We start from the raw sequence: 18,267 nt of genomic DNA on the forward strand, positions 1-18,267 counted from the left end.
GCTAATTAATAGGTTAACTTATATACTTCCAATTGTATCCAATCCTATGGATAGCAGGGACTTAACATCTTCCTTTTAATTCGTGGGAAAGGACCCATGTTCTTTGCTTCTTTGTGAAAAAAAAGAACAAAAGCTGCTGCTAATCACAACCTGAAGCCATTGTTTACCTGAGGCTGCTCACTTGTGGAGAGGAAGGACAGACACAGATAGAGGCCTGGGACCAGGTACCGCCCCAGATTACCTGTTGGCTTGGTGGTTGGATCGTCAGTGTCCTTATAGTGCTTCTGTGCCACTTTGTCCATATAAGACCTTGATCTAGACTGGAGACCCTGGAGGGCTAGATGGAGGCAAACAAAACTGAGACAGGAAGGGTTAAGAGACAGAGAAAAGGATTGAAGGAGGTGGAGGGAGAGAATCCCCTCTTCCAGTTGAGGCTGCAAAATGAAGTTCCAAAGCATGTAAAAAAATCTAATACTTATGAAGATAGTCCACAGATTCAATAGTTGAAAGATGAATTCACTCCAGAAGAAATTAAAATATAAGAACAATCTGAAAAATACTTTAAACTAAGTATTATTGGGATCTTTGGAGAAATAATTAATAAATAATATCCATGTAAAGAACTAGAAATTTTGAAATAGAAATAGGCAGGAATGTGGTAAGAATAGATGTGTATTATAAAGAAAGCATTAGAAAACCTAGAAATGAAAAAAAGTCAATGAAATAAAAGAATAAGCTATAGACAATTGAAAGAGTTGGTGACTTGAAGATAGTGCTGAGGATGTCAAATGAATCAAACCACAGAAGGTTGATGATTTGGGGAAAAGAGAAGAAAGTGCAGAAATAGGGAAATAAAGGCAGAGAAGCAAGATATTAAACTGTTTACTAAAACTCAGGAAAAAATACTTCTAGTATCAAGAGAAATAAGTGGAAACAAATCCCTACTTTGATAGGGCATAGTGAGACTGCAGAAAATCAAGGATGACAAGAAATTCTTAAAAGCTATAAGACATGAAAGACATATTAACCCCAAGAACTTATTAACAAGTGGAGTTTCCAGAAAACAAAGGAATAACATCTTCAGAGAACTCAGGGAAAGTCATGATCATCCTAGAGCTAAACTTGCTAAACTTTCAAGTATATGAATGTGGATGTCCATTTTTAGCCTTGTGATGGACTAGATATCCTGAATGCCCTTTTGTTAAAGCTAAAATACCAGGTAAAATATGTAAAAATAACTTGAAATGTAGAACTAAGCTTGTAAGAAAGTAGGGGAAATCCTCAGTAGCCAAAACGAAGCTGAGGCATGAATCTAGAGTGGTAACCCAGTATAAAAGTTAGTACCTCCCTAGGGACAGCTACCAACAGCCCTTTATGCAGGAGAGGGGGTTATATGCATCTGACTATGTGATCTGAAAAATTAATTCACATTGGTTTTGACAGACGTAATGCAAATTCTGTGTAGAGGAATGATGTAACTTCCACCTAGAACTTAAAGTTCCCACAAAGACCTAATGGGAATGACCTCATAATCAAAAATCAAAAAACTCAGGAATAAACAACGTGGGAGAATCAGGGGGGAATCAGATACACAGAGCATCAGATAATTGGAATTATCAGATACAGAAAATAAAATAAGTTCGTTTAAAATACTTAAAGGTATAAAACTGGAAATGAAAACCTAAGCTAGGAACAACCTATCAAAAATACTTGGACAGATTTTTTAAAGAACCAAATATTAGGTTGAACCATATAAAACTTAAATTTCATTGGTCAAAAATGGTCAAATATTGGCAATTTCATATGGTTCAACCTAATAGAATACCTAGGTTAAATATAAAATCACTGACATTTAAAAGTTATGGAATGGGGCAAACAGGTGAAGTAGAAGAGAGATCTGAAGAAATTACCTGGAAAAAAAGCACAGAGAGCAAACGAGATATGTAAAATATGCACTAGAGGTAAGAAATACAGAGGAAATATTGAGAAGGTATATATCTAAATGAAGCTACAAAAAGATAGCAGGTAATATTCAAAGAGATAATGGCTGAGAATATTTTGGAGTTAATGAAAAATATGAATCCTGAGAATCTGGAGTTACAACAAATCCCAAGCAGGAAAAATAAAAAAGAAATACACACCTAGACACATGATTGGGAAGCCTTGGAACTCCAAAGACAAAGAAAATATCTCAAAAGCAATCAGAGAAAAGAGATGTATAAGAGGAACAGCAAAAACTGACAGTATTCTTCTCATTAGTAATAATGGAATATTATCTTCAGATGGCTCAGAGGAAATAACTGTCAGTCTGGAATCGCATACTTAGTGAACAATATATCAAAGATGAAACAAGGGTATTTTCAGATTGTAATGGGGTCAGCAAACCGTGGCCTTACAGGTGATGTGAGGATTAAGTGTGTTAATACATGTAAAGTACTCTAAAAAGAGCTTGGCCCATGGTAAGTGATCGATAAATGTTAACTAGTATTATGTTAGAAATTCTAGGTGAGCAAAACCAGGAGACTTTACTATCAGCAAACTTTCACTAAAGATAATTTTAAAAGAATGTGTTTATTAAGCAGAAAACTGATCCCAGAGGGACGGTCTGAGATATAAGAGTGAATACTGAACAAAGTACATTGTAAAGACAGCTATCTAAAAAAGAATCACTGACTGTGCAAGTCAATAATAATATCTGAATGTGGATTTGAAATAGATATTGGACAACAAAGCCTAGTAAAATTGGGTCAAAGGTTGATTGTGGAGTTAAAGTGCTTTAAGCCCCTTATACTATTTGTGAAGATGGAAATAATTTTGATTAACTCTACAGATGTTAAATAGGCCCTTTAAATTTCCAAGGGTAACTCTAAGGATAAAAGATAGCAGAGGAGAAAGCAGAATAAAAAATATAATGAACTCAACCAAACCCGTGGAAAAACAAGACAAAACAGGAATGATTAAAATAAGTATGGAAAAGTCAGGAGAAACAGAATTCTAGACAACAGTAACAGATGAGAGTAGTTCAAGAAGCCCTTTCATCTTGATCAAGAAAAGGAACCAAGAAACTCTAGACTTTGTTATCAACATTTATAGTGATAGACGCTATAATTTAAGGGTAAGTGCTAAAGGAATATAAATGCTAGTTTATATATTCATTTGTCTTTTTGCATGTTAATTGAATTTTTTAATTTCTGAAGTTAAAAAAATCCAATTTTTAAATTTATTTAAATTTAAATTTATTTATTGTTTGACATAATGTTTTTCATTTTACACCTATTATACTTTTATTATTTTTAATGCCTTTGAGATTACCCTTAAATTACTTATGTTTATGCTGTCTCTTTTTTTGTTCTTCATAGTTCACCGTAAATTTATCAATTTTATTTGTTTTTGAACAGCCAGCTTTTGTTTTCTAGTTTACTCATTTCTGTTCTCATCTCTTTTTTTGTTTCCTTTACTTTTTTTGGTCTAATATAGTGTTTTTTTAACTTCTTGAAATAGATTATTGTTTTCAGCCTTTCTTTCATTTTAATATATGCATTTAAGACATTGACTTTCTTCTAATCATGGCTTTAGCTGCATCCCACAGATTTTGACATTTCATATTTTTTAACATGCATTTAAAAATACTGTCTAATTTTCATTGTGATTTCTTCTTTGACCCATGAGTAATTTAAAAGGTTATTGCATAATTTCTAAATATTTAGGGGATTATCTAATATAGTTCCACTGTGGTCAGAAATGTGATAGACTAGGTGGCTTAAACAACAAAAGTTTATTTTCTCACAGTTCTGGAGGCTAGAACTTTTAAGATCAAGGTGCCAGCAGGGTTCAGTGTTTGATGAGAGCTCTCTTCCCAGCTTGCTGACAGCTGCCTTCTCACTGTGTCCTTTTATGGCAGAAAGAGAGAGAGAGAGAGAGAGCAAGCTCTCTGGTTTATCTTCTTACAAGGGCACTAGTCCCATCAGGAAGGCCCCACCCTTATGGCCTCTTCTAACCCTAATTTCTACCTAAAGGCCTAATTTCCAAACACTATCACATTGGAGGTTAGGGATTCAACATATGAATTTGGGGAGGGATACAAACATTCAGTCCATAGCGTGTACTGTGTATCATTTTAATCCTTTGATTGACTTGCTTCCATTTTACTTAGGATTTATATTTCTCTTTTATTTAGAATTCAGAATATATAACCATACATAAAAAATATTTTCTTTATATACATTTGTCAGATTTTGTGCTCAGGTTTTACCGAGCTTCATAATATGCATTAAAATCTTTAATCCTCTTCTTTACTTTGGAACATTTAAAATAACATAGGAATTCACTTGTTTCTTAGAAACTTGTAGGCACTCAATCACACAATTAGCAAGCTCTAGTCCCTTTCTTGAATAGAACTTTTTGTAGTTGCCTAATAACATGTATTTCATCAAAATTTTCAAATGTATTATTCAGTTCTCTATGTTCTTATTAAAATTCATCTTTTTGATAAGCCAGGAGCTTAGAGAAGTATTTCACAGCTTAAAAAATTTTTTATTACATATCCTTCCATTTTTCTTTTATCTAACATCTCATATTTCATACATATTTGTGCTTGTTATTCAGTCTCCGTATTTGTTATATCATCATTGTGAACTCTTGCCTTCGTAAATTAAGATTTTACTCTTTTTGCCCTATTTGTCTTTAATACTGTTCTTCATTTTTTCTCTTAGTCACATAAATAAAACATGTTTATTATAGAAAGTTAGAAATCAGAAAAACTGAAAAATCACCTTTAGATAAACACTAATATTTTTCAAAGAACTAACTTATTTTTTCTGATAATGAATGTTTATTATAAGAAAAATCAGGAGGAAGATACTAGCAAGAATAAAGAAAATAAAAATCCTATCACTTAGAGATCATCACTGTTAACATTCCAATGTGTAATTATCCATATTCTTTTTCTGCATGCATTTATAGTGCATAAAATAACATGGCTATTTTATGACCTATTTTCTAATAAAAATACATGAATGTATTTCCATGTCAGTAACTATATATCTACTTTTAATGGCTGCTAACATGGTGCTTTATGAATAGACAATTATTTATTTTGTCCTTTATTATTAAATGTTTAGATGGCCTCCTTCCACTTTGTAAAATTTAATTAATTAATTAATTAATTTTTTGCTGTTACAAACTACCCTGGAGCAAGCATTTTTTTATTAATGTACATTTTAAGCATTTAAAAATTCTTTCCTCATGATATATCTTTACAGTAACTAGTTAAAAATTCATGATTACTAAGAATTAAATATCCACAAATTAAAATAATCATTGTATACAATTTTTCACCCATCAGACGGGCAGAGACTTTTTAAAATGATATTGTCCAGTGTTGGTGTGGCTGTAAGAAACCGGGCTGTCTCACTTGCTTTTAGTGAGAATGTGAATTGAGAGAATCTTTTTTGAAGGCAACTTGGAAATATGTATCATGAGCAGCTGCCCTGGGTTTTAATTTTTACAGATGTTTCATGAGAAAACCTGATTTTTCCAAGATCTTATTGGAAAGGAATCACATTTTATATATATATATATATATATATATATATATATATATGTTGTAATCCTAACATAAAAGAATTTTCTTAGGGACATTCCAAATAATGAATCCAGGTGCCCTGAAATTTTCCTGAAGTGTGCTTTTAAGCATTTAAAATTCTTTTGGCACCTATATAAATCACCCTTGCCTTGGGGCTCTATTCAAAACAAAACTAAGATTTTATTATTGCTGTAGGGTGGTAGGTTAGGATGGAGAGAAATCTGCTTCTCTTTTACTCTGGACTTTCCCAAACAGGTAAAATCTCTAAACCCTTTCCTGACACTTCTTGCCTTGAAACATTGTATTTCTGTACTTTAATTGCCTATGTTGATGCTGTGACTCCAGGATCTGGATGTGGCGGGTGGAGTCTGGAAGTCCAGAGAGGAACTGGTCCATGCTCTGGTTGTTGCACAGAGTCCATTGGACAGTTAATGTTGCCCACTTGCTTTTTGGTACAGGTGGCACACGGGCTCTTGGGGACCCTGCTCAGCTACCTGTGGTGTTGGAATCCAGACCCGAGAAGTGTACTGCCTGCACCCTGGGGAATCCCCCTCCCCTCCTGAGGAATGCCAAGATGAGAAGCCCCATGCCTTACAAGCATGCAATCAGTTTGATTGCCCTCCTAGCTGGCATATTGAAGAATGGCAGCAGGTATGGCAGACTGGTGACTCCACGGCCGCCAGGCTGATGATTGTAAGAGCCCTGCATTGCACTAAGTTGAAGAGGGCCAAGCCCGTTGACTCACCTCCTTCTGTCTTCTCAGTGTTCCAGGACCTGTGGTGGGGGAACTCAGAATCGCAGGGTCACCTGTCAGCAGCTGTTAACGGATGGCAGCTTTCTGAGTCTCTCAGATGAATTGTGTCAAGGACCCAAGGCATCTTCTCATAAGTCCTGTGCCAGAACAGACTGTCCTCCGTATCTAACTGTGGGAGACTGGTCAAAGGTAACGGCCATTGCAAATTTTACAGTCCCTTCTTTTCTACTCCTCCCTTTTTTCAGCCTTTCGATATTTCCTCCCTGAGATGAGAGCTGGGGCTAGTTTGAGGTGAGTGGAATGTCTAGGGTGCAAAATTTCAGGAGGCACTTACTCATTCTCTGGGTTGTGTAAGTGCCCTGGTCCAGACCTACACATAATGATCCGTTTTCAGTTTTTACTCAATATTACTTAAACTGTACTCAACACGTTTCTCCTAAACCAAATCCCATTACTTCTTTCTTTTGGAAGAACCAAAGTCATTGTATCCCAGGATTAACTCAAAATCGGTTTGGTTCTTCTCTGCCTTAGGTCTCCTTATATAGAATTATTTATTAAACCCTGACATTTCGACTTTCTGAAAATTTTCCACACCTTTACTTCCTCTGCATTCCGTTGATACCATTGCTGATTTTACCATTTACCCTCTCAAGTTCACGTTAATTGCAATAAGCAGAATTCCAAACTATCATTTTAGTGCTGGCAGGACTTAATATAGTCTAGTAGCAATGCCTCATTTTTCAGGTGGGGAAAATTAAACCCAAATAGCTGAAATAAGCTGCAAGGTAGGAGTAGAATCCACGACTTTTAACCTTATTCCAAGGGTTCTCTCTTTGATATTACACTGCCCACCAGATTCCCGGCCTCTGTACCACTCTCGCATCTCCACACCATCTAACACCTCAAAGTATTCCCATCACTACATCTATCAAGTCACCTCCTAAAGGTCGGAAAAATCAACTTTCAGTTTCCCAGAATACCTTGCAGGGCTTTCCTTGAACTGATGGGACTCATATTCCGGCCCCCTTTATTCTTATTCCAGCTCTTTCTTCCAGTCTTGCTGCATCCTTACTGTCTGTAGGCTGAGGTTTTAGCAAAGATTCTGAAGCAGGTAGTTGAGGTCCCTAATGAGGGTCCTCTAATCTCCAGTCACTGCCCCAAATGTATATCTTCTGGGAGCAGAGGGGCAATCTAACCTTAGAAATAATCTCAAGAAATAAGAAAGGGCAGTAACTGACATTTATGAACTTCCCTGAGTCCTAAATTCAGTGATGGTACGGTTGCAACCTATTGTATGATACTACTCCCATCTCATCCTACGACGGCTCTGGGAGCAGATGTATCCATTTCTGTAGATGAGAAAACAGAGGTACATTCAGACTGAAGTCGCCTTCCCAAGGGTAGAGCTAGGATTCAAACCTGAGTTTGTGTGACCCAAGTTTAGTATAAACTGTGTACACTCATGTCTCTCATGCAAGAACAAGAGCTTTTGAGCCAAACAGACCCATGATGGAACCTACAAGCTTTAATGCCTGCAAGTGACCTCGTTCCATATCCTTAACCTGTGTGAGCCTCCATTTTCCTTTCTTTTAACACAATGGTTGTTCTGAGGATAACATGAGATATTAGGTATGGAAACACCAAACAGAGTGGACCCTTACCATCCCCCTGAGCATCCTTCTGGCATAGGTTGGATTGACAGTACTTTTATCTGCATGTTCTACAGTTTTATATTTTTCCTGTTTTAACTGTCTAGCTCAATTAAGTGCTAGTATGTATAAACTGTCTTAACTGACAAGCCACAAGTCATGGTCCTCATCCAGGTCACTGAGGGTCTACCTAAATGTTTCCCCAAACCCTCATTAAATGCTTCCGGTTACTGTCTCCATAAGGTTAGGGGCAGAACTTCAGGGAGGGGATAGCCCCACATTTGTGGAGAGAAGTCTTGGCATCGTGAATGCTTGGTCACCTTACTACACTCAGTGTGACACAGGGACCAGCCAAATGGGCATCTTTTTAGAAGCTGGGAACTTGTAAGAGATGAGGATCTCAAGTCCCACCCTGACCTAAGGAGTCAGAATCTGCATTTGAACAAGATCCCCAGGTGTTGTCAGGCACATTACCATTTGAGAAGCATTTCCCTACCTGCCCCTCATCCTTGGGAGGGTTGCTTAGCCCTTCAATGTGTCCAAAGTAGGAATGGCTCTGGGAAATAACTTCTTTGAGCAAGTGCTGCCCTAACCCAAGAGGAAGAGGCAGGAAAAGGGAAAGACAAGGCGTGAGCGGAGGTGGTGGGCACCTTGTTTCTGGAGGCAGCCCGGGAGCACCTAGAACCCCTGCTGTGCTCTAAAATACCACACCCTCCTCATCTCTTTTCTTATTTCCTCTGAGAAAAAAGAGGCCTTCACAGTTCCATCCTACCTCCTGAACAAACTCTTCTCACTGGCCTTTTAGAGGAGAGGCTGGGGCTGACATCCTTGCTTTCCTCTCCTGTCCATTCCCTCTGTGAATAACAGAATTTGTAGTTGCTGGGTATGTTTCACTAAATTAACACCCTTTACCACGTATACTCAGGTTTGCCTTGTGTCTTTGCTCTTGTTGTTACCCTCAAATCCTGGGCCCAGCTCTAAGCTTCCCTCCTCTCTGAAGTCTTCCACTCCCTAAAATCATACAGCATTTCCCAGCTTTAACTCATGATGACCCCAGGGGTTTTTTTATTGCGTTTTAATGGGGAGCTACTTCCTGAGCATCCACATGGTCTTCTCATCTGGCCTATAGTGTCCTTGAGGCCAGTGGCCATGAGATTGCTGACAGGTCCTTGGGCCCTATAGACCTCTAAGCAGGTAAATACTCTTCCTCAAGAGCCTTTGCAAAGACAGGGGAAATGCAAAATGGTGTTGAAGTAGTGAGCTGTAGTAAAGCTCAGGCCAGCTAACAGAGGACAGGAAAATCATTCATTGGAAGAGATTCTGCTGGAAGAAAGAAGAGGAGACAGAAGAGGTTAGCCACGTGAGCTGGGCTGGACCTGAGGCAGATCAGTTTCCTAGGCAACCATTCACCAAGGCGAGAGCAAGCTTGTGCACACTCCAAGAGGTCAGCCCAAGCACAGTCAAGACATCTTCCTGCTCCTAGCCAAGGCCACATCTCCAGGACACCTGCATCTGGGAGGAGGAGCAGGTGTGCCCACGTGCACAGGAAGGCAGAGCCAGCGTTCAGACTTGGGTCCAGTTAGGCCCACGTGTCGCCCAGCAGTTTGTGTTTCCTACGGAATTCAGCTCTTCTCTTGATGGTTGAAATTTTCTCTCATTTCTGAGTTGCTTTGTTTTGGCAGAGACTCTGATGCCAAATTGCCACCGTCCCTAGAGCTTTTTGCCAGGCTCGTCCCTCTGGCATGGGATGGCTCATTCCAGGGCAGCCGTCCATCTTGTGGTTCTGGATGAGGCCCTTCCACATTGGAACTGGCCACTACCCCTGAACCCAGAAAGACTGAAAAGCCACACCAGAATTTCTGCTTTTCGCCGAGCCAGGCCTCTCAGGCTGCAGCTGGAATACTCCTCTCCCTGACACTAGCTCTATTCATGGCATGTTTGGGCTTTGTTCATTCACTGGCTCATTCCTTTTCCTTGATTTCCTTAGATCTGAACCCAGTTTTAGGCAGAAAGGAACCTTCAATTCTTACACTGCTTTTCTAGTTACCAAAAAGGAGCATTGGCTTCCCTGGTGGTACAGTGGTTGAGAATCTGCCTGCCAATTCAGGGGACACAGGTTCGAGCCCTGGTCCAGGAAGATCCCACATGCCGCAAGGCAGCTAAGCCCGTGCACCACAACTACTGAGCCTGTGCTCTAGGGCCTGCGAGCCACAACTACCGAGCCTGTGTGCCACAATTGCTGAAGCCCACACGCCTGGAGCCCATGCTCCACAAAAGGAGAAGCCACCGCAATGAGAAGCCCATGCACTGCAACCTTTGAAGAGTAGCCCCTGCTCGCTGCAACTAGAGAGAAAGCCCGCGTGCAGCAACGAAGACCCAACGCAGCCAAAAATAAATAAATTACATAAATAAATAAATTTGAAAAAAAAAAAAAAGGAGCATCGACACTTATATGGGGCAGTCTTCCCTAAAGGTGGATTTCTGCAATCCACATACCCCTTGTGGACTGTTTTGTGACCCTATTCCTTTGACTGAAATCCAGTAGCCTCTCCTCATTCTTTGTTCTCTCTACTTTGATGGAGCATTTGGCCATTTTGTCCACTTTCATCATTCTCCTTCAGGGTGTTTCTTGGTGTTATTTACTTTTCCTACTTACCTGACTGCATCTTTTCTATTGGTTTGCCTTCTTCCAAATCTCCAAAAAGCTCAGTATTTGACCCTTTGATTTTTATCACTGCATTTTTCCTCCATCGATGATTCTGTGGTGGGACTTCTTCTCTGACATCTATAGGTGACTCTCTGTCTCCAGGAACAGTTTTTGACTTTCTCTTCAGTACCTGTCCTTAGCTCCCCAAGTAGGATATATCCTCATTATGGGAAGGCAAAGGGACACCCTCTTCATTCCCAACCAGCTCCCCCACCTACTTCCTGTCCTCAGTGCACCAGCATCTTTCCAACACTTCTGATCATCTCTGACTTTGCCTCCTGTATTCAGTTACCTGAATTCAGTTAGTTGAATACCTGCCAACTCTTCAATTCTTTTTTTTTTTTTTTTTTCACACACACACACTGTATTTTATTTTTACAAGAGATAAATCGACTGACACCAAGCATTGTTCAATTCTTGAAATATGTCCATATGCTAAGTAAAAAGGGAAAGATCTCTATACATGAGACATTTTACAAAGTACAGCTCAAGATATGTCCAGGACACATGGATTTCCAAATATGGCTTTCCAGTTTTCAATAGATTTATTAATTATGACTCAGGAAGGCAGTAGTGTGTTGGAGCCAGTTCATACTAGCTTTCGAGAACCAATTCTGATCTCTTCCTACCTTGTATTCAATGACATTTGGACGACAGCTTGAAATCAGCCCTGATGGGAATATTTACACCATAGAAATTGGCAAATGTTACAATCAGGACCCTCTTTTCCATGAACCTGTTGTGAAACATTTACTAGCACACAACTGCATGAAAGGGATATTCACACACACACACACACACACACACACACACACAATCTTATCAACAAGACAGTTTCAGCTTATTGATAAGACAGGTACTTAGGATAGAAATGCTCTTACTTGTTGACTGAAATAAATAGACTTGTAGAAGCTTCTTCTAAATTGAGTATGCCTATTGCCACAGCTCAGCATCTTCACAGTCATTTACTGAGCACTGCTATGATTGATTACTCCAGGTACCAGGAATCTGAGACAATCAAGAATACAGTCTTCAATGAGCTCACAGTTGAATGAGGCAGACCGATGAAAAAAATTGTATATAAAGTCCAATAAAGTTGTCCCATCTACAGAAATAAGTGAAAATTGAGGGGAAACATCTGAGTCTGCCTGAGTCCCAGGAAAGTGTTGTAGAAAATGCAGCTTTAGAGTTTGGTCTAAAGGATGAGACCCGATTAGAGTCCCGAGAAAAGAAAACCGAAACAATGTAACAGAACAAAACTATAAATAAAAGATTCCAAGCACCACACTGAAAGGACACACCATATACCTGGGAAAATTGACCCAGAATAGTCAATATCAAGACATACTCTACTAAAGACACTGGATATAAAAGATTAAAGAATAATGTGTTAGTGTTTCTAGGCAAAAGGACCAAGTCACTTACTAGGGAAAGAAAATCAGGTTAGCATCAGAATTTGCAACAATACCACTTCATAGTAGAAAACAAAGGAGCAACATCTTTAATGTACTAAAAGAGGAAATGTGAACCAAGGATTTTCTGTCCTGCCCAACTGATCTTCAAGTTTGAAGGTCGCAGACAAATAGTTCCAAAGTTACAAGAACTCAGGGTATGTTGTTCCCATGAGCTCTTCCAGAGGAATCTACCATATTTCTATGGAATAAATCATAGAAGCTTTGGCATAAAGTTGCTGTTTTGTGAGTCATAATTAATGGCACTGGTCCTGTCATCTCTGCTGTCTCAGCTGTGAACCTTCTCTAATGGCACGCTAACCTTGAACTTAGCAGATGCAAGGTCACGTAAGACCTCCATCCAGAAGAGGGGTTTACAGATGGTCTCCCCATTCATAATGGGGAGAAAAAGTCAAATACTGATCATGAGAAATGGCTTATGAGTGGTGATTGGCAATTATGTAACTACTGTTTTTATATTGTATGGAAAACTCCTAGATGATGATTTGACGTGTTAAAAAAATACATCATAAGTTGCTAAATGGTAATTTTTAATTATTTGTTCAAAAGCTTACAAAAAGCTTCCCTCTGTACTGAAAAACTATTAATAATTTGGGCTTTCTGTTAAAGAGGACAATAAAGGCATTTTAAAAAATTCCATTCCCCTCTGTGAAACCCAACAAAAAACCCACAAAGAGAATGAAAGTGTGGGAACATCCTGTCTTTAATGAACAATGAAATGGCCACAAGCCCAAACTATCAATTTTGAGACACACCTGCCAAAGACCGTAAAATCTGGAGCAAAATGAGAGAGGGAAGGCTGAGGGCTGACAAAGATTTCCTCAGGCACGAGCAGGATATAGATTTCCCTAGGAGTAAGTGTGATGGTCCTGAAAGGCCTACTCAATGGTTCTTTGATTACAGACACTAGATGGGGGACCATGCGCTGACCCTGAAAACACCGTGATTGTCCCTGCAGAGCCGTGGGGGAGGTGGAGCTGCAGGAGAAGCCACATGTTTAGGCTTCCCAGCCAAGGAAGGCTGCAGAGATGGAGTGGTGTGAAGGAAGAAGGGCAGCAATTGCTGGATGATTACACAGTGAATGAGTTACTTAAGAGGCTGTTCCCTGAGTCACACCGACCCCTCCAATGCCCAAATCTGAAGAGATACATGGGCAAAGGAAATAAAAATTTGGTGACAGACTGTTGAAGACAGCAAACTTATGGAAATGCCCTAGCTCGTTCCCCAAACCCGTGGTGTTCACAAACAGCCAGCTGCATTTAAAAAGTTCCGGCATAAAAACTATGCATCAAAACTGGGGGAAAAAAATTGAAGGGGAAGAAGGAAGTTAAGGTGTGGGGAAAGGAACAGGAAGCAAGAGTCACATGAACAGCATAGTATCACAAAGGTATTACCCAGAGAAAACTTCTGAAAAATAGGCTCCATATTCCCAAGGAAATTATAGTCATGATGTCTGGGGGGAAAGTGGCTTTAAAATGAGGTTTGAGTTCAGAAAGACATTATGAGTCAACAGAAGGAGATGAAAAGACAACTTGGAATAGTCAGGGAAAAAAAAGTGAAAAGAAGAACTTTAGACAGCAGACGTAAAAGTTACTTTACAAGCAACAAAAAGTAATTAAAACGACTGGAAACAGAGAGCTATGGTATACAAGCTGGAATAACTCATATAAAATGATATGAAAAAGAGTAAGGTGTAAAATTGGTTTTCAGAGGCAATGACGGATATGGAAAGGCAGAGAGAGGAGATTAGACATAAGTGTAATTGGTATTTGTGAGAAGAACAAAACAAATGAAACAAAAATATTCAGAGATAATTAAGGGGAATTAGTTTCCTTTAATAAAAGCTTTAATTTGCAAGTCATAATGGTATACCACGTGCCACTAAAGTATGACCCACTAAGACATAGCCTGCTTAGGTGCTGAACTTCATTGGTAAAGAAAGGAGCCAAAGGCCTCTGAGCATAAAAGGCAAACAAATAAATAACAAAAATTCCCTGCTTGGCCTCCTACACCTTCACAGTAGCATTAGATGCAAGAAGACAGTGAAGCAGTGTCTGCACAATTCAAAAGGAAAGGAAGTATGACCCAAGTATTTTCTCTTCATCTTGTTTGTTCTTCATGTGGAAAGGCAAGAGAGGCAGTCAGAGCATACGTACCCATAAGCCCGTCTCGAAAAACTTGCAGGGCCATGATGAAGCACCAAGATGACTAAAAATAAAAAATCCAGGAAGGCACAGATGCTGGTGAAAAAAGATGGAAGAGGAATCGTAAATTCACTTAAGCACAGAATTAAGAGTAATCAACCAGCAATTGCATCTCAGAACAGAACGTAAATATCAGAAAATCTTGACGTTAGCTAAATAATTTAACAAAAGCAAATTGAATGTTTGCAGAGGAGAGATGGGTGAGAGGAAATGTAAATGTGCTTACCAGATACTCTCGTTAAGTCAAAATATGTCAGTAAAAATAACTACCCAAGCCTCTTGTTGGTTTCTTTCATCTTCTTTCTTACCTTTGGAGAGTTCTTTTGGGAATTAATCACTTAATAGTGGAAAAAAATCCGCCATTCAGCAACTCTTTTAATCTTATTTTAGTTAATTTTTTTCTAATATACCTAATAAAATTGCTAAAATTTTAAATTAAAATTGCATGTACACATGTAATTATGACTACCAAATATCAATGTTATAGACACAGTGATTATCAAATACTAATGTTCTTTTACGTAGAGCAGTTTGGGTGTTTTTTAAAACGAAAACTTTCCTTTTATACTTTTCTCCTCCTTGAATTCTTGATCATGGGTGTATGTCATTTTTTAATTTTAATTTTTTTATTGAACTATAATTTACATATAATATTATATTCGTTTCAGGTGTACAACATAGTGATTCAATGTTTGTATACGTTATGAAAAGATCACCACAATAATTCTAGTCACCATACAAAGTTAATACCATATTATTGTCTATATTATGTCATTTTTTAAAAAGCAAAGTCATCCTACTATATTAATAAATAGCTAAAAAATAAATTAAAATAAATTAGATTAGACATCTAAAAAATAAATTAGACATCAATTACAAGACCATAAAACCGCACGACAATAAATTACTAGAAATTAGTTACTATCTCAGAAAGAAAGAAAGAAAGAAGATAGTAAGGAGGAAGGAAGGAAGGAAGGGAGGGAAGAAGGGAAGAGAGAAAAGAAAAGGCAGAGGGGAGGGGAGGGGAGTGATGGGGAGTGGTGGGGTGAGGGAAAATCTCCATCTCCTAAAAGATGTTCAAGCCTAGGAAATGCTTACTTATTGGTGCACCCATACATAACACCCCTCCTGTTTCACCGTAGGAGACATCGCTGTTGCTGCGGGGGATGTGTCTGCTCACACTCCGTTTGACTCTGTCGCCCAATTCTCATTACAGTGTTCTGTCAGTTGTGGTGTTGGAACCCAGCGGAGACAGCAGGTATGCCAAAGGCTGACGGCCAAAGGCCGGCGTGTCCCCCTCAGTGAGACCGTGTGCAGGCATCTTCCTGGGCCCCCTCTTGTGAGATCTTGCCGAATGCCTGTGTGCAGGAGTAAGTATGGAAAGTCCGCGCTTCACCAGATATGCCGATTCTGTTCCTCTCCCCAAGTGGCTTCATCTTCCATAGAGCAACACGTTTCTAATCTGTAGGTAAAGCAAATAAAGCAGAATTCAGGATTGTTATAAGCGGCAAATGGTATAATGTTGAAGACCAAGATACAGCTCTAAGAAAAGTCAGTTTGAAGAAGTATCCACCTGCTTAACAAATGCATCTTGTGTATATACATACATATACGTACATATATGTATGTACGTATATGTATGTATATATACTACTAAATTTACCAGCAACTTTCCTGAAGAAACTTACCAAGTAAGAAAAACGATAGTAACTTTAAAAAATGTCATAGCATTCATGGCATTTATTGAGCACTTACTCTGTGGAGTTCCTTGCAGGCATTATTGCACTGTCTTATTTAGTCCCCAGCAACATTGTGAGCCAGGTATTATCCCCATTGAGAGATGAGGAATCCAAGACGTAGAGAAGGTCCGAGATTTGACCAAGGATCTGTAGCTGCCAGTTGGGCCTCTTGGCCTCTTTGACCACAAATCTGTCTGATTCCTGAGCCCATGTTCTTAGCCACCTCTCTGTGGTGATTCATAGACAACATTAATTTTTTTTCCCTGGGAATACTTTGAGAACAAGTTTTCAAAACCTTGAGAGTCCAAAAATTCGAGATCCCAAGTTTTATCGTATCCTGGAATTCAAGAATGTCTGTGGCGTGTGGCGCAGTGTCATGCTTCAAGCTGCTTAACTACCTGATTTTTATTAATTGTGGATGGTTGCATAGCAATGTGGCTGGGCCGTAAACTGTCTTAGAGGAGAGTGAAATTAAATTCTGGCAGCTTCCTCTAAAATAATAACAGAATAACATGTGGGAATACATCGTGGTTATTAGGGCATGCAATGTGGTAGAAGATGAAATTGTAAATTATTATGGCATGTGGTAGAAAACAGAGTAAAAGGATAAGTTTTAGGGAGAAAAAAAAGCAGGAAAAAAAGACAGTCATATTTCCCCTTGACCCTATCTCATTCTCTAGCTTGCCAACATGCAGGTCATGGAAGCAGACAAGAGACAGGATTGCATGCTCCCAGCACAGACAAGTCACCCCGAGCTGGGCCTCCATTTCAGCCGTAGCCTGGCCTGATGCCATCACCTTGGATCAATGGCCCTGGCTTGCATAAATTTGGCTTCTCCCTCTGCACGCTCCTATGGCATCCTCTTCACCCCACCACCGTATCAGAGCCGAGGGATGAGCTTGGTGCAGACCCATCCTCCCTACCCCTCCTGCCTCTGCACCATTTTCCCTCTGTCATCACACACTAAGCATGTACACCGCCCTCGTCCCACCTTCAAATGCATTGTGTGCCGACCTCCAGCATCCTTTCTACCTTTCGCCAGGACACCCCACCACCAGGTCCATTCTTCCTCTCCAACATCTGCCAACACCTAGGACAACCAGCATCCATGCGGATGACTTTCTCACACCCTGATAGCCCAATTTCCCAACATGGTCAATTTCACTGACAGCCATCCCCTTGGCAGGGTGACACCATAGACTTCCTCATTTCTTGGTACTTAAATAGCTTCCTGCTCTTCTACTGTTCCCCACCTGGCCCCTGCTTATTTAGTTAATGCTTCACTGTGACCTCTGGTCCTTCCTTCCCTGTTGTCCCCAAACTTCCTGCTCTTGCACTAGAAACCACTCCTATTGGCTGGCCTTTCCTCATCACTCACTTAACCAATTCTAGAGTCAGATCACTATGCCCTTCCTTAACCCACTACCTCAATCACCCTGCTCATCTTCAACTCTGGTGGGTTACCTTTTAGGTGATCTTTTTTTACTGTGTCATCATTTTTAACTTTAACTACAACCATGTATATAAATGATAACACATAGGATAAGTTGAGAGAACAAGGGGATGTAAAGGAATTAATGATTTTGTCTTGTATCACAGATCAGATAACAGCTGAGTAGGGCTCCTATTTCACAGAGTTGACTGTTTCAGATAATAAAGCATGGTAATTTATCACATCCACATGATTTTAAAACCTAAGAAACCTCTTTTATATTTTAATCAAAATAACACAAAGAACAAACATTATACAAAGATCGGTTTGCATGCATATTTAACAAATGTGCATACATAATATTTTTAACAGTGTACAAATCAATGCATTTCACCATGTCAATTCAAGCAGAATTCCATCTTTCTAGATATAAACTGAACATCTCTTGTCATACATACTTTCTGACCTACCACTTCAGATCACACGCAGGCTTAGGTACTTTGTGAAATCTCCTTTAAAAGAATCCGTAATGTCATGTCTCAAAGCAATTAGGACGACATCACCTTTTAGGTGATTTTTATTTGCTTGTTCTTTAGCTCCCTGACCTGAGCTACTGGGATTTGCTGAAGAAAATAATATCACCATCCTGATTAGACATACTTCATATTCATGCTATCTGATTTACCTGGGCAATAATGTGTGGGTGTTTTTCCTATTCCTAAGAAT

General features: G+C 39.2%; 1 protein-coding gene and 2 long non-coding RNA genes across 6 annotated transcripts in view; 1 reads left to right on the forward strand and 2 right to left on the reverse strand.

The window, feature by feature from the left end:
• LOC309626986 (endophilin-A3) overlaps positions 1-18,267 on the forward strand; it is a 651,420-nt gene that overhangs the window by 554,467 nt on the left and 78,686 nt on the right. For all 4 annotated transcript variants that reach the window (XM_082388458.1, XM_082388455.1, XM_082388460.1 and 1 more), the window contains 3 exons: positions 6,043-6,235; positions 6,348-6,527; positions 15,587-15,740. In XM_082388458.1, the coding sequence (XP_082244584.1) occupies positions 6,043-6,235; positions 6,348-6,527; positions 15,587-15,740 (527 nt within the window). The remainder of the gene's footprint in view (positions 1-6,042; positions 6,236-6,347; positions 6,528-15,586; positions 15,741-18,267) is intronic.
• LOC309627040 lies at positions 8,215-15,590 on the reverse strand. The gene is made up of 2 exons (XR_014243505.1): positions 11,576-15,590; positions 8,215-9,310 (listed from the first exon to the last, which is right to left on the reverse strand). It is a non-coding gene; the product is annotated as an uncharacterized lncRNA (long non-coding RNA).
• The window catches only part of LOC309627035, an 80,146-nt gene continuing 77,600 nt past the window's right edge, over positions 15,722-18,267 (reverse strand). Inside the window, exon 8 of the long non-coding RNA XR_014243498.1 lies at positions 15,722-15,832. This is a non-coding gene — a long non-coding RNA (uncharacterized lncRNA). The remainder of the gene's footprint in view (positions 15,833-18,267) is intronic.

Source organism: Balaenoptera borealis, assembly GCF_965194805.1.
Source record: "Balaenoptera borealis genome assembly, chromosome: 3".
Classification (NCBI taxonomy): Eukaryota; Metazoa; Chordata; class Mammalia; order Artiodactyla; family Balaenopteridae; genus Balaenoptera; species Balaenoptera borealis.